Genomic DNA, 16,639 nt, shown 5'->3' with positions numbered 1-16,639 from the left:
TAAATTAGATAATGAGCAGCACGACAGGGGAGGGGAAGATGGAAAAATGGGACGAGGATATTGTTGTGTCTGATGAAGACGAATAGGAAGAGGAGGCAAGTGAGGAGGATGAACAGTGGACACCGGATAAGGATAAGGGGGCAAAAGGAGGGAAGGAAAGGAGACCAGGTGGAGCAAAGTAGCAACTGGTCTACCATTCTCTGCAGCCAAAGGAGGAAAGTGAAGATAGGACTGGCACAGGCAAAGAGAGGGGAACAGGAAACAGGGCCCTGGGCAACAGAAAGGCAGTTGTTGCAGAAGGAAAGAGGAGACGCACACTATGTACCATGGCAGACAATGGACAGAGTCAATCTCATTTGTAGCTTGCCCTACCTCGAGGCGGGGTTAGCAAGTGGATATACACACTCGAAAAAGAGACAGCTGGGGTGATGCTAGAAATAGGGGACATGAACAGTTAATACCCAGCAATAATAGGAGAGGGAGGGGTTAAAATATGCGAAAAAGCAGTGTACAATGGGGTGATATTAAGCACCAATGCACACGATGGAGCTCTGTTAAACAACTGCTGTGCCCACATGTGGAAAGTATTAAGGAACATGTATCCGGACAGCTCAGATTTAGGGGCTGTCATTGCCCGTAAGATGAAGTCAGACGAGGATCCCACAGAATATATACAACAGGTCCAGGAGCTGTGGAAAACTTGGGACAAATACATATCTCTATTTGACCATATATTGGTCAAACGACTCCCATAAAATGTCCAGGCTTTCCTAGACCAAATAGTAGGAATAGAGGCAAAGAGATGGCCAGAAATACAGGCTACCATAGTACACTACTTTGAGAGGAAGCAGGATAGTGGGAGACAGGTAACCAAAAATGCTGCAAAGGCAGATAATAAGCTAGTTCAGAAAAAAGCTTGCTAAGTTTGCAATGGAAGGGGCCATGCTCATAATACATGATGCTGTTGCAGTGGCCCCTGCCCAACCAGGAGGTTTTCCAGTTGGAATTGTGCCCCAGCACGGAGGATATGTGCTGCTGCAGTATTCCCCACTATGGGGCTACAACCACAAGGAGGTTATTCACAAGAGGGGATGTACCCGCCCATGGGATATTATATGCATGGGAGCAGTTACTAACAACGGGCGATAGGAGGAGAATATAGAGGTGCAGAGTTCCCGTTCCTTGGACCATGTTTCATTTTCAGGAACCAGGGACATTTCATGGGTACCTGTCCCTTTGGGCAGCAAGCACAAGCATATCAAGTAGTACAACAGCAGGTCTTGTTCCTACAGCAGGCACAGTTACAGTAGTTCCAGCATCCGCAGACACAGCCCCAACAAGCAGGGACAACTGTGGCCCGACAGGTACAGTCTCAAAAAACAGCAGGGCAGGAAAGGGTGCAGGGGAAACCCCCAAGCATACTACAAGCACCCGCACCGGCACCAGAAAACATAACATTGCTGTGACCGAATTTGGCAACCCACTGCACCGGAATAAGTGTTCTGGTAGTGAATCCTTTCCCGTTCCCACCAAACATAACATCCCAATAAGAGAGCCCACAGGAAGTGTGTGTATGCCCAGTCCAAGCAGTAACTAAAGACCCCAAAGAGGAACCCAAGGAAGCAGTGCAGATAGGGCAGAAAGAGTTCTCTTTCCTGATAGATACAAGGGCCTCCAAGTTGTCTATAAAGGAGGGTAGATTGCCACTGTCAAACAAAGTAATGGACATGCAGGGCTTCTGTGGGGCAATTGTATCAGTTCCTGTAACTTAAAATGTACCTTTTACAATAGGGACACAACACCTTGTAGCCCCCCCCCTACTGGACTCAAAAGACACCCCCATGAACATACTGGGGAGGCACTTACTGAGCAAGCTAAATGCAACAATTTCATTTTACAGAAAAGTCCATGGTGTGCTCAACAGCGGGCGTGTATTCCTCTAGAGTGTCCACCATCCTCCAGGCCATATGTGGCCACAGTGCATTGTGAAGACAACCCACATCCCAGAGTTATTTCTATGTGGGGTTCAGGTACTACTGGGGTGGGATGCCAGGGATTAAAAGGAAACACATTTCGACTAGCATCAGAATTTTTGCTCCGGCCTCAATGCCACATGGAAGCTGCTCCAGACACACAAATGTGGCTTCAGCTCAAAGAAGTGATCACTAGAAAAGACATGTTGATACTATGTGGCACATATGAGGACTACGTAGAATGGCGTACAGTACTCTGTATTGACCCAAACTAAGGATAACAGGTGTGACTAATAAACAGCTTTTTCAGATGGGGAGGAAGAGGAACAGCTACAGATTACCTGCCCCATAAGAATGTTAGAGAGGCTGGTACCACAACTAACACAGCTGGTGAAAGAAGAGGCCAGAACCACACAGGAGGATTTGGAGAAGGTCCCAGGGGAACTGTGGACAACTGGACCCCATGATGTGGGAGTGCTAAAAGGAGGAGGAGATGAAGGAATAAAAATGAAAGAGGGAGCATTGTTACCAAGAGCAAAACAGGATCTGCTGTCCCGCAAAGCAGATAAGGGCATATGGACTACACTTCTTGCACTATGGCATCAGGGCATAATACAGACATCCACGTCCCCATGCAACATGGCCATATAACCCATAAAGATATCAAAAGGGGGTCATGGAGATTCATACAGGACCTGTGCCCCTAAATAGTATTGTAGAGGCCGAGTACTTGCTCGTGCCAAATCCAGCCGCAATACTGTGCAATATCCCACCAAAAGCAAAGTACTTCACGCTAATAGACCTAAAGAATGCCTTCTTCTCCATCCCACTACACTCAGACTCCAGGTAGGCTGGGAGAATAGCTCAGGGGCAAGGTGTTTGTCTTGGAAGCAAGACAATAGATAGGAACACAGGTTTGAATCCCGGTCTCACGCTTAGAAATTGGTGGATGAGATGCGAAGAAAGGCAGACCTGTGAATGAAATTTGAAGTAAGGACAGCTGTGAAATTACTGATACTGAGCAACAGAGTGTCCCGGTGAAATGAAGTAGTCCACTTGAAAGTCTCTGTGAAAGATGCATTGTTTGTAAAGCAAATGAACTGCAAAAGTGAAGTAAGCAAAATGAACTCCTAGAGAAGGGGAGAGTGAACATTGAACCTTGAACATTTAGTTGAAGTGGTCCTGCGGAGTTCTGTAGAGAAAGCCATGCACGTTCGAAAGTCTATGACATCCGAAAGTGATCTGAGCCCAACTGAGGGAGGGCCGAAGTGTAATAACCTTGGGAGATGGAGCCCCATTGGAAGTCTTGTTGAACTGTGTTATTGAAAGGTATGAGCCCGACAGAGGGGGACCTGTGTGAACTTGTTATGAAAGGTCTGAGTCCGACAGAGGGGGACCCACGTGAACTGCGATTTGTAAGAGGATTCAATTCAACACTACAGCTAAGTCAATGCCTAGTCTGAGATACTGAATGGAAACCCTTATTGATATATCTTTATGCCCAGTTCATGAGTTCTGGATGACTACCCCTATATAACACCCCTCTCTTAGAATCCCCCTGACCCCACTGAGCCAAGAAGTAGTTCTGTTTTGCAAGTTTAAAAGGTTTATTTGAGAATGTAAACAATATATATATATATATCACACTTTATAATAAATTAATAATTGAATATCACACTTAATCTGAGCAGTAATCAATAGTGGATAGTCTGGTACTAGCACACTTCTTTATAATCAATGATGAGTGGTTATAGGATGGATAAGATAGCAACAATACTTTTATGGTTTCAAATAGATGCAATATGGAATGAAAATGCAGTACAGAAAATAACTTGATAGGATTTCAGCAAAAGACAATGTAATCACTTTCTTGGACAATTCACCCCCCCCTTTATGCAATGTAAGGAGATAAAGATGAGAGCACACAGTGCTTAGGAATGTAATCAAATAGAATTCAGTTCAATTCCCCCCAGCAGCTTATACAACAGATAGGATTTTTGAAACACAGGCAAAATGCTTTGAATATGGTGACAATGCAGTGAGAAATATGCTGAAAATGCTTTTAATTCCCTCTAGGAGGTTCAGGGTGAGTGGTATCTAGTTAATATTAGTTCAGGCTCACTCTAGCAATGTTTCAGGGATGGTTCTTAAGAGGCAAACGAAACTTAGCAGTTCAGGCAAAAGCAGCTATCTTTTTACAAGTAAAGAAATCGGGCCAATTCGCAAATCGCGGCAAAATTTGCGAATGCGTGAATCGTGATTGCCGAGAAAGTAAAAGGAGTAGGAAGGTCCTAGGCTTGTTGGAAAGCTAAGATTCTAAGCTTTCAGAGGAAAGTTAGACCAAGTTCCTAGCACAAACGGTTACGGAGTTATGAACGATTTTGTTAAGGTTGTTTTTCGGATTTGAAATTTTAAAAGTTCAAAGCGACAGGTTACAGCTTGCAGCTAGAAAATGACAAGTGACAGCTTTTAAAAATGACAGGTGACAACTTCTAGGAGACAGTTCTGGTTAGATTAAAATAGTTTGGATTAGATTATTTTAACTAAGAGATTGGTTCTGCACAGTTCTGCTAGGTACTCACAATATATTTTTGAAATAGGCCTCGCCACGGACCTGGTCAAGTTTTGGACTGGACTTCGGTTCTGGTCTCGGCACTTCACAGTGATCTGGGTCAGCTCTCTGGTTCTGCTAACAGCGGTCTGGGTCACTCTGGATCTCTGGACTCTGGTTCTGGATACTGCTCTGCTTTCTCTGGGTACAGCACTGCTTCTGGATCTTTCTGGCACAGGGTTTTAGGCCAGAATCAACAGCTGGGTCCGGCTGTGAATAGTCTGCAAATGATTTTTGGGCCTGCTGACAAATACTTTTGCTTGCAGTGGGCCTTCTTGGTTCAAAGTTCTGTAGTCTCTGTTTAGCTTGGAAGTCTAAGTGTAGGATCTCTGGATGTGAAGTCGTCGGTCATCATGCTCCGCAGCAAATGGAATTGAATGTCTCTACCTGTCCCAGCAGTCTCTTTTTATGTGTTTTGAAAATGGGTGTGTGCCTTGGTCATAACTAAACCTGCCCCTCTCACTTGTCATTGGCCCAATTCTCCCCTCTCTCATGATTGGGGGAAGTAAATGTGAGTCAGAGTGATGCTGTAGGTTTTATGGGTCAGAGGATCCTCCCCTGGTCAGTTTGCCCACAAATCTATATTTGACCTAAAGACATATTTCATAGATACACAGTGGTTTGAAATTACATGCACCCATCACGTATCTGATGTTTGTAAGAGCTTACATTGAGAAACAGCAACATTTTGCGTTTTTTAACTGGTTTCGCAATATTGGTTTTTCATTAAAAATGATACACATATACACGGCCTGTTCATACATACTCCAGTAAATTCCCATGTCTCTAGCTTAAACACAGAGTCTGTAGTATCCATAAATAGCGGGGTTTTGCCCCAGAACATCACACAAATTGGAGTTTGGGCTTGAATTGAAGGTACATTTTTTAAATTAAGGCTCTCAAAGCTATATATTCCTGTCATTTGATTACAAAGAGTTATCAGTGTTTCTGTAAAATATATATTTTGCTTTCAATTCAGTTCTCAGAGTGTTGGAGTCCGCCTCCAAGACTTGGGTGGGTCAGTGATCACATGTGTCTTCTGATGGGAGCTCTTTGTGTGCAGTCAACAGTCAACATCAACATATTCTATTCAAGTGCAAGAGCCTATTGTGTGGTCTCCAGGAGGCTGCCAGCCAGTCTGCCTTCTATCAATCAAGAGGTCATGTGAGATTCTGACTCCTGGTGTGAATCTCTGGAGGTGAGAGGTTTCCCAGCCTTTGGCCTGTTAATTAAATCATATTGTCTTCTGGGAACAGCATGTGGTTAAGATTTTAATTAACTCCCAGCCTTTGATGAAGAAGCCTCTCCTGCAACTCCTGACATGCAGTTTCCCTGTCAGAGTTTAGACCGCTAGCACCGCCTTGAGGATTTTGTTGGTACTGCATCCATTTTTGGGATCTTTCTTGGATTAATGCATTCCAAACAGGAATGGTTCTTACATGGTAGTAAATAATCCTTGCTTAACATTGTTTTGATGGGGCTCCTTACAGTAAAATTGTTATGTGGAACCCCACAAAAAGGTTGAAACTTTAAAGTGGTCCGATGAGCCACGATTTCAGCAACTTTTTGACATCAGTAACAGTGGATTTTTTTAACAAAGATCTTTCTTTACACTGGTGGGTGGCAAGTTAGGTAACCATTTTGGTGTGCTCACAAACTGCGTGGTTCTCCTGGATTCTGGCGCACATGTGGGCTTTTTGGCCATCTTGGATTTTCTAAGCCCACAGCACCAAATGTTGCAGCATGATAGCTCAAACGTGGGTCAGGACACCCAACAGTTTTGAAGAGGTCTGAGCGCGACAGAGGGGGGCCAATAGGAACTTTTTTTCAAAAAACATTATTTGGAAGTCTGAAAAGAGAGACTTTTTTGTGGAAGGCCAAGCGGGCCTCAATCCATGTTTTGGAACTGTTTATTGTGTTGAAAACCCTAAACATTGTGTGTCTTCCTGCCTACAACGACCACCTTACTCCTTTATTGGAGTGCTTTATCATGTTCGTAGAATGGGTTGAAATAATCCAGGTAGAGTCCAGCAATGTCATTATTTAACTTGATGATTTTCATTTGGTGGGAACATCGGGCAAGCTGGATTGAGGAAGGTTACTGGATGTGTTTCTGTGGCTCATGAGTGAAATGGTGTTGCCCCTAGTGGGCAAGAAGTTGTCATGGCCTAAATCATGCATGCAATTTTAGGTGCTGAAATTGACACAATGGCAGATTCAGCCAAAGTATTGTTAAGGGGATGCCTGATATTGAAGAAGTTTACTTTGCTCCCGCTCCAGGCTATGGTTGTGCAATTGTATTTTGCCCTCCAGAAAGGTCTGATGGATTGTCTCTTTTCTATATTCCTGACCAGCACAATGTGGTTTAAAGTGGGACATCATCCCATGAAAGTGTCAGCTGGAGTGTAGAAGGACTTGATGATTTGGAATGCATTCTTGGAGACCATGAAGGCTTAAACATGTCCGGGGTTGCTTGTGGTCTTCTGAACAAGGGGTGTGACTAAGCAGTTTGCTGGGACCGCCCCGTTTGAGGTGGGACCAAGCCTGACTTGCATATGGTATTTCCCCTTTTGTGATAGCTTGGCAGGTGAAGAACGATGGTCTGGAGGGCTGCCTGGGGCAATGCCCGAGGTTAAGATTCATTGTCATCCTTCCAGCCATCACCTCTTTTGTTGTGTTATAGTCAGCACGAGCGGGTCAAGGTGTTGCTTATTTTAGAGTTGGCATGGGTATCAAATATTTTACCCAGGGCTGTCGAGGCATGATTGGAGATAAGGTCCATGGATTGGAGAGTCCCAGGGAAGAAGAAGGTCCTGAGCTTGTCTGTTAGGAAGCTTAACAGTGAGATGGCAAAACTGACCATGGGGAATAAAAGAATGCATCACGATTTCTTGAAGGGGCAGGCAATTTTTCATATTCATGGGTACACTTTAAATGGTGCACACACTTATTCATCAAGGACAACAACATATTTTAAAGGAATGTGTAATGTTGTGCAGTGGTCCAATAATTAGGAGATGTATTGATCCCGTGACAGGTGATGTCTGTGGGCCTGAGTTAACGAATGAGTAGGTAGTCACTGTGTTGGATATTTGATTGACTGCACAGCACAACTCTGCAGTCACTGTGAAACTATTTATTTTGTTTCAATTAAAAGTTAACAATAGGTATAAAGAAACCTCAGTCTCCCGTGACACCTTCCCAAGTTACTCCGTTTATCACTGCCTCATTAATTCCCGAAAACCTGGGGCTCTCATCGTGGCATTTAGAACCTTGAGCATGGGGCATGGGAGGCACTGAGATAACAAAGATGAGGCATTAGACATGAACAATACAACGGGCAGGAATGCCCCATAAGGCAGACTAGGAGAAACCAGGCTCAAATGATGGAAACGAGTGGTTTGGGGAAGGGTCCTCCCAGACGGGGGTCAAAATGGTCACCGAATTAGTGCTATGAAACAGGCATCAATCAATTCCTGCTGTCATTGCAACCTGGAGGGCATTGGGGAATAGTACAAACAACAAGAAAAAAAGGTGCATCAGCTCTGAATCTTGCTCCGTGGAGTGTCCGGAGGCGCTGAATGGTACCAAAGGTTTTGTTACTGAATATTGTTAGAGGTCTCAAGGTCTAAAGGAGGTTTTGATGGCAGCAGGCGAAATCATCCAGCAGCTGAAATGTACCAACAGTTCAAAGGTGTGCTATATTAATCCATGGATAATCATTTGGATGCTTACTTATGTTTTCTAATTGTGGTTCTGTTAGATATGTAAGTGTCTGCAAATATTTGCAGGCAATGTTATTTCCCAACATGATTCCATTGCCTGACATTTCCATCATATGGATGCACTGGTGGAAGAGGGTGCCACTCTTCAACTATGAACATCAGGCGCCCTCCCTTCTTTGGCCCGGCACCCGATGAGAATGGGTCCGGGATTTCGGGGCTCAGGCATCAAGATGTGTTACAGTGTGTGTGCATGAAGGGAGCCGTCTCAGGTGTGTGGATGATGCCCCATGTTGTGCTCTTATTTTGTTTTCCACTCTCCCACCCTGCTTGTAAGGTTTGTCATTGTCTCCTTTAAGGCAGTGTTTAACCCCTTAACTGCTGGGCTATTATGCATGTCTACGCAAAAGAGCACCCTTGTCCTCAGTTATAACCTGAAGCCGCCAGTTCATGAAAGTGTAAGGTGTCACTGTCATTCAGATGTGAGAAATGTTCCTCTGGGATGAGGCCAGAGGGGCACTGGTCGAGTGGTATTCCTACATGTGCTACTCAATCACTGCTAGCTTTCTAGCCTGGGGGGGGTGATGGATCCATGCTGCAGAATCGTTGAAGGTTTTCGCCAAGGATTTAGAGCCCCAACAATAGATTGAAAGCGTGTGTGAGAGGGCCCCTTTGGGCATGGCTTGGGTCATTTCTTGAGGGTCAGACCCAGACCATTTCCTTTCAGGCCTGCCAATCTCTGGTTCCCATTCTAACCTGTGGGGTTCCTCAAGCGTGAGCCTTGTCACCTCTCCTTTTGCTGAGTGACACTCAGCTAGTGTTTCTGCTCGACTCTGCTCAAACTGAACCTTTTGGCAAACTTCGTGACTGCATGGATAATATAGGCAAGTGGATGTCTGCCAATTGGTTAAAGCTGAATGGAAATAAAACGGAGGTCTTGGTGTTTGGTCCATTCACAATTCTGGCCTGACTCGCTTGGCCCCGCCCAGCAGTATGTGCATCTGTGAAAAGCCTTGGGGTGAGGCTCCTTCCCAATGGTTCGAGAGAAACACATATTTCGGCAGCCTGCAACGCCTGCAACGCAGGGATTGGGAAACTTAAAACCTTGAGGAAGATACTATCCCTGCTACCTTCAGCTGTACTATGATGGTCACATCTACTGTAATAGGGTCACTGGGCTACTGCAACAGGATATATTTAGGCCAACCTAAATTCCAGATACAATGTATGCAGGTGTTCCAGACCTCAGCAGCAAGATTGGCGCTTAAGGCCCCTTAGCTGTCCTCCTTGCAGCCCTTATACATCGCTTTCATGGGCCCCCGGTGGGGGCACAGATTGGGTTTAAGGTACTCTGTGTCACTCACCAGGCTTTACACAATGCAGGCCCAGAGTATTTGAAAAACAAGATTGAGCACTACTACCATACTAGGCAACTGCACTCCGCCTCGCAATTCTTCTTAAAATACTGAGATAGAGCGCACAGTTGGGAGGTTGGTCCTTCTCATTTATGGCTCCTACATTATGGAACACGCTTCCACTGTCACTGATAGTCATAGAGGAGTACCTTTCCTTCTGTAGGGCGCTAAAGACTCATCTGTTTTAACTTGTAAATGCTCAAATCAATTTAAGAGCTTTTTTCTCTGCACCGCCAACACCAGTGGCAAGACACTTTTGGGCCTTAGTGTGCGCTTTATATGTCTCTAAATAAATAAATAAATATGATCTTGAGATAAAACCATTTTAGCCAAATATGCCTTCATCCACTTCATGTATTAGCGATATGAGCATCCTTGCATTTATTCCTTGCACTGAATTGCTGTAAAAAGCAAGCACTGTCAAAGCCAACAAGTTTGACTATTTTATACGCATGGTATAGGCATTTGCTAGACACTGCCATCATCTGTTCATCAACATACCATTTCCCAGCAACTGAAAGCACTGAAAATAAAAATTGGGAAAACATTGTAAGTAATAAATCGTGTTCCTTTACTGATCATAAAAATGGCTCATTGCATGTTTTAATGTGGATGTGACTTACCTTTAAGGTTTCTGTGTGGGTAACTGATTCATGAGCTTCATTTGGAAATGACACCATTTCATTGGGAAAATAAGTCTAGTAGATAAAAATAAATAAAACGTAAACATACATTCAGCCAATTTGCTCAGTAATTCGTATTACAGGTAGCTATTATATTTAAGCAATAGAAAACTCTACAAAGTATTCTAGTTTCTGAATCCAGTGATTGGCATTAATCATCATATTTTGAGAAATGGCTGCTTGCAAAATTCTGTTTGAATTCTAAGAATGAAATACTCCATTTCATCCAGCTAGCCACACATGCCAGCAGGCCACTAAAAAGCCAGGCCTGGAAGTTCACCTCCATTTCAGAGCCAAGGAGCAACGTATCGTGGTTTGCAAATTAGCGGTAACGCATTAACTTTTGTTTAAAAAAAAGAACTGGCTTTGTCTTATAGGGCAGTACTATTTTGTACATAACTTTATTAACCCAAGGCATGCAGCTCTCAAGGATGCAGACAACTGCATAACAACGTTTTAGTTTCAGTGTTGAAAAACGTTGACACTACAGTGCATTTTTAGAATCACATTAGGACCTATTATTAACACAAACGCGTTCCTTCTAAGCCATTCAGCTCCAGTTAATTTTCTAGGTAGGGATCTTTTAGGCAAGCTCACATGCACTATATATTGCACCCCGGATGGCATATTTCTAAACGTTCCCCGCAGTAATGCAGAGGCTGTAAAAAAGATGACGTGCCTTCCCTAGTACCCATTAAAACCAGAAGCAGAACATAGAATCACGCCTCGTATTGAATCACTCCTGAACCAATGTATAATCGTTATGACTACTAGTCCATTCAATATCCCGATACTGCGAAGGAAGACTGCCTACCCATCATTTTATCCAAGACCTGAGAGCCGTGTATTCTGTGTTAGTCCCTTTCTTTACAGTTGTTCCAAAATCAGCTATAATACTATCATGTGTCCCACCTGACGTTACCTATCTTACTGCAGTAAACCTGTGCATCTCAGCCTTCTTCTCCATCGCCGTACAAAAGGCAAGCCCAGCGAAATCCAGCACACCTAGACAAGTTTGCCGCAGGGGTACACTGAGTCCCCTACCCTCGTTTCCACGCAGTTGAAGAACATGTTTCACAACATAACATTTCCTGGACAATCTGTGTTAATCCAGTACGGGAATTCTGATGGATCATTCCTTTAGGGTCAAACAGTGTCTGGATGAGGTTAGCCTTTGGATTTCGCAAATTCAGTTGCAACTTAATACAGCCACGACTGAGGTTGCCCCGTTTGGACCGAAACATCTTTGTGTTGCAAGGAAGCATGCCCAAAACCCATGTTTTTTGGGGGTCTGAATTTAAATCTTGGGTGTATTGGGCAGGATAACCCTGGCATCATAAGACAGGTTAGTGGCAAGGTTCAGGCAGTGCTCTACTCTCTATGCATGTTACAACAAGGCCTGCCGTTTATTGCAGATGATGATCATGCTGTTGCTGTGGTTTCCTTAGTCAATTCACATCTGGACTAATGCAGTATCTACATACAAAAGGATCAAAACCAATAATGACAGGGACAGAACAACTGTGAACTATTTCCAGTCTCACACTTTCAATTATAAAAAATAAAATATGTATGTCTTCATTTAATGTAAAAAATAGAAAATACAAGAAAATGATTTCAAATTCATAACACCTATCTTCACTACAATGAATACATGAACAAAACACTATCAATACACACTAACTGAATATCACAAAAGGACACAATCACAACTAATACATGGCCCCTTCTATGTATCAGGGCGAAAGACTAACACCATACACTAGCTAGTTTTTTTACACCCATAACTATTTTCCAGTGTGCCTATCTCTTCTCATATCTATAGTTGACACATGTTTCAGCAGGTTTGGTGAGCCTTTATAATGCTCTGTATTGATACAGCCTTCATCAGGACAGAAATGTATTGTAAACTGTAGACCACTTCTGTATCATCTTGTAGTCATAGTTGCCTGTAATGCTATGCTTCAACATTAATCTCCTGCATTACAGCCAACTCATGAATCTTCCCCATCCAATGAGTACTGAGAGCCTAATTCATATAGAATTATTTCTTGTTTCAATTATGATTTCACAAGTCCCATCTGTGAGTCCAGCACATGGATAGTGTTTCAAAAATACATCAGCTGCCACTGTTTCTTATGTAGCAACATACCAGTTTTATGGATTGTTCAATGCAGCCCTTAGTGCTGCAACATCCTTCTCACTGGAATTCCAGCTAAGCAGCCTCAGAGACTACAAAGGACACAGAATGCTGCCGTAAGATTAGTTTGTCAATTGCACAAGTCGGCCCATGTGTCAGCCACCCATCAGACCCTCCACCAGTTAGCAGTTGAAGATATAATTAACTTTAAATTGGCCTGTCTGATCTTCAACAGTTTGAAGGGTTCTGCCCCTTCATATCTGGGGGACAAACTTAGTTGTTATCAACCGACCAGGATTTTACGCTATGGGGACCAACTGCATTTGAAAATTCCACGATCTTGCTGTGTCATAAGTGGAGACAGAAGGTTTGGCGTCTATGGCCCTAAATTGTGGAATAGTATCCCTCAAGAAATGAGATCCTTGGAATCCATCCTTCAGTTCCAAAGAGCCCTTAAAATTTCTTTTTGAATAAGGGACCAATAGTGGCTGCCCTTTTTGGAGGTTCAATTCATCCACCTTTGGCCCCTTATAGTGTTGTCGTTCTACTCTGTATCTTTATATAACATCTGCACCTCTATACGATTAAGTTCAACCTTGTGCGTGAATATAAATGTCATATCTCAAACTCAAACTACGTGCTGACCTATTGATAGCCTCACCTTCTATGACACATGCAAACAGGACACATACGTGTTGTTAACTGTGTGAGCACAAAAAGCACATAAGGCATTCAAACAGAAACTACAACTAGGCAGGCAAAGAGTGCATTATTTGGGTCATGATATTACTAAGGGCCTCTGATCGATAGCTCCCTCCTGGAAGGAGGTAGTATACAGGATTCCAAAGCCCCAAACTGTCATACAGATGAGAGCCATCCTATGGCTAGTGGTGTATTTTCAGCAGTGGATTCTAGGTTATGCAGAGATTGCTAAACTCCTTCAACAGTACACCCGAGTTAACATAATCAAAATGCTACTTTTGGCTCCCGAAACTGAAGAGGCATTTACTAAGATAAAGAATACTTTAGCCAGCGCTCCTGCATTGGGGCTACCAGACTGCATGAAAGGATTCACATTATAATTTCATGAGAAAAAGGGTTTTGCTCTGGATATCCTCACACAGACTAGGTAGAGAGTGACATTCTGGAATACCGTTTCTTATTTCGGTATTACATTCAAACCGAACACACTTTTCCTAGTCAATATAACTATTTGTTAAGATCATTTTATAAAAAAAACATAAACACAACATATTTCAATTACAATTAACTCACTAATACATTTAAGTATTCAAAAGGTAGTGGCATTGTGGGGTTAGTACAGTATGTGAATTTTCATGTCTTTAGCATGTACACCATTCGCTATTGGTCGGATAAATATGTCCTGTCTTGTGCCATTCACAGTGTAGGGCCTATAAAAGACCTATCCCTGTGTTTATTTACCACTGGGGTGCTGCGGAAAGAGCATGCAGGCTGTTGGTTTTAGCCTGGGAAAAAGTCGACATATGTTTCAGCCCTTATGTTTAATTGTGTTATCCCTAATGCTTTTCAACTGTTGGGAGGGGTAACCCGTTTTCTTTTTTCATTGCATATTGTTTGCCCTCTTCCCGCATCAAAACTTGGCCCCCAATAAGAAAAAATTGGGAAGCACCCATTATTACACTACTGTCCTCACCCAGAGACATGTCATACACTTTAAACATGTAGCTTACCATAGAAAATAAGAAGTCGCAGTCGCGGCTCATTGGCTCTGCTGTGCAGCCAGCTAGCACTGACCATTCAAATGAGAGCGAGTGTGAGTCACAGGGAGTGTTTGGCTCACAGCTGGTGCGGGGTGACTGGGGTCCGGCTCCGGAGCAGAGTGTATGGTGACAATGTAAAATGGATCCGCAAGAACTGGAACTTTTAAGCGATTATAAATACAGAAATTACTCCTCAGTAATTGAGAAGGCTCTGAGAAACTTTGAGTCCTCCAGCGAGTGGGCCGATCTAATCTCTTCACTTTGCAAGCTCAACAAGGGGACTCCTTTCCTTGGCTCCATGAAGAAGGCTGTGACCCACTAAAGCCGAAACGTCCTGGGACTCCTTTACCCTAGTGGTGTGGCGGGGTCCCCCTTAAATCTTAGTAGAGATTTACTTCAGTGACGTCGATCAACTACTTTTTGGTCACCCTTTAGCCTGGCTTAGTTAGACCCATCCAAGGACTTTACTTTTGAGGATTATTTAGGTTTCACCAGTTACATGTTGCATTGGGTAAACCTGTTGTAAACCTGTTGGGTTAAATTGATCTACAATTAGAAAAACAGAATGTATCAGCAACAATAGGATGCCTTTATACGTCTGTCATGTTTTGTACTAGTGACAACACACAGCATGTGCATGTTTGACTTTGCTTTATTCTCTGCCACATGCCTTTCATCTGTATTTGTTTGTATTTTGATGTGTGATTTGGGTGAAAAATGTACACCCATGTATATTGTACTTACAACTCCTTCACAAAATGTGTAAAAGAATAAGGACAGCCACTTAATAAAAGCTGTTCTCTCGCAAACTAATGATCTAGCACATCTGGATTATTATGGTTTTTTCATGTACTGCTATCCTTGGTAATATATAAATTGTGACACCCAAAGATAGCACATTGTCTTTAAACTTAGACTGCAATTAATAAGCTGCACTCGGCTTAGACTTCACCAGTCAGGACACTCCCCCCCCCCTGTTCTTGTACACAGCAGCTGGGATGCCGCCTTTTTATGGTCAGTTGCAGCTGTAGCACTTGCAGTAGAGCAATGTGAGAATATTGTATTAGTTTCCCCTTTAGATGTTGCAGTGCCACATTCAGGAGTCTACCTCTTGTTGAAAAGCAAAGTCAGCACCTGTCCGTGCCCCAAGGTAGTAAATATGAACTACTCCTCCTGAACTCTGCTAATGTTACTTTCATCAGGTGCCCAGTGCTGAACCCTGTATCTCTGCTTCCCACTCCCCACAGTGGTGAACCACATAATACAAAACCCCATGTTTGTGTTGCTATTACTGGCATCTATTTGACACCCTGACATGATTGAACTGATGTTCCCTTCCCTGATTTGCTTTGTGGATCACTCATTTTACCGAGATCAGAATGGGAAATTGGTTATGGGGTATGTGGTATGTAAACCTGGGGAGGTGGGAGGGAGTGGGAAGTTGCCTCAGGTTACATCCACACAAATTGCAGAGATGGCTGTTCTCACTCGGGCATGCAGGCTAGTTGCACAGCAGTCTATGAAAATTTGAGATATGAATTTGGGGTTGCCATGACTTTGGGCAGCTCTGGCAACAGCGGATTTCTCGACCTCAACTGGATCTCTCATTGTGTTTTGCATTCTAGAGTGGGAAGGAAAGAGATACTTTAAGCCATCTTTTGGTTCCAATACATGATGCATACAATGGTGGGGACGAGAGAAAAGAGTTCAGAGGACAAACAAAATCCAAGACATTGGTACATTGATAAAGTGTTCTTACTAAAAGGTTTCTGTCTTGTGGCTGCTAAATAAAAGTGTAGCATAGAAGATTAGAGTATCATTTTAGGGAAAGATTTAAACAATTCCAGGGAAATACATTGCTTTTTACTAGCTACTTGAACTTCTAGGAGCAGTATCGATGTGGTAACAGTCTATATGAACAAAACACATGCTTTTTGCAATTGTAATACTGAGTTAGATTATAAAAGTGTACTCTAATACTATCTAATAATGCCTACATTTGAGGTCACTGAGCTTATGAGAAACACTCTGATACAGGGACAGTCTTTACAGTCCCATAGAGTGAAGCAAAAAGATATATCGGGTTTTCATTGCGTTATTTTGAACAGGACTTTAGCAACCATGATTTTCACGTTTACCCATTTTCAGGTTACAACACAGTTTCCCAGTTTAGAACAGAATCTAAGTGGGCACCACTACCTTAACACAACATGTATTTATATGAATCTCAACATAAAGGAATCTTCCAGAAACCTGATATACACTCAATCAGGAAAAAACAAGCAAAAACCCTTTCTGATTAATCATCCATCAGAACTGGGGATGACAATAGTGGAGTCAATACTAGTGCATA

The 16,639-nt window shown here is 43.0% G+C and overlaps 1 protein-coding gene across 1 annotated transcript in view; it reads right to left on the bottom strand.

Annotated features, from left to right (window-relative positions):
* GRB14 (growth factor receptor bound protein 14) overlaps positions 1 to 16,639 on the bottom strand; it is a 1,091,974-nt gene that overhangs the window by 348,289 nt on the left and 727,046 nt on the right. The window contains exon 4 of the mRNA XM_069616312.1: positions 10,345 to 10,419. Within this exon, the coding sequence (XP_069472413.1) occupies positions 10,345 to 10,419 (75 nt within the window). The remainder of the gene's footprint in view (positions 1 to 10,344; positions 10,420 to 16,639) is intronic.

Source organism: Ambystoma mexicanum, chromosome 9 (genome assembly GCF_040938575.1).
Source record: "Ambystoma mexicanum isolate Mex_15411 chromosome 9, UKY_AmexF1_1, whole genome shotgun sequence".
NCBI lineage: Eukaryota > Metazoa > Chordata > Amphibia > Caudata > Ambystomatidae > Ambystoma > Ambystoma mexicanum.
The sequence above is the reverse complement of the archived record's forward strand: the minus strand, read 5'-3'. Positions and strand labels throughout refer to the sequence as shown.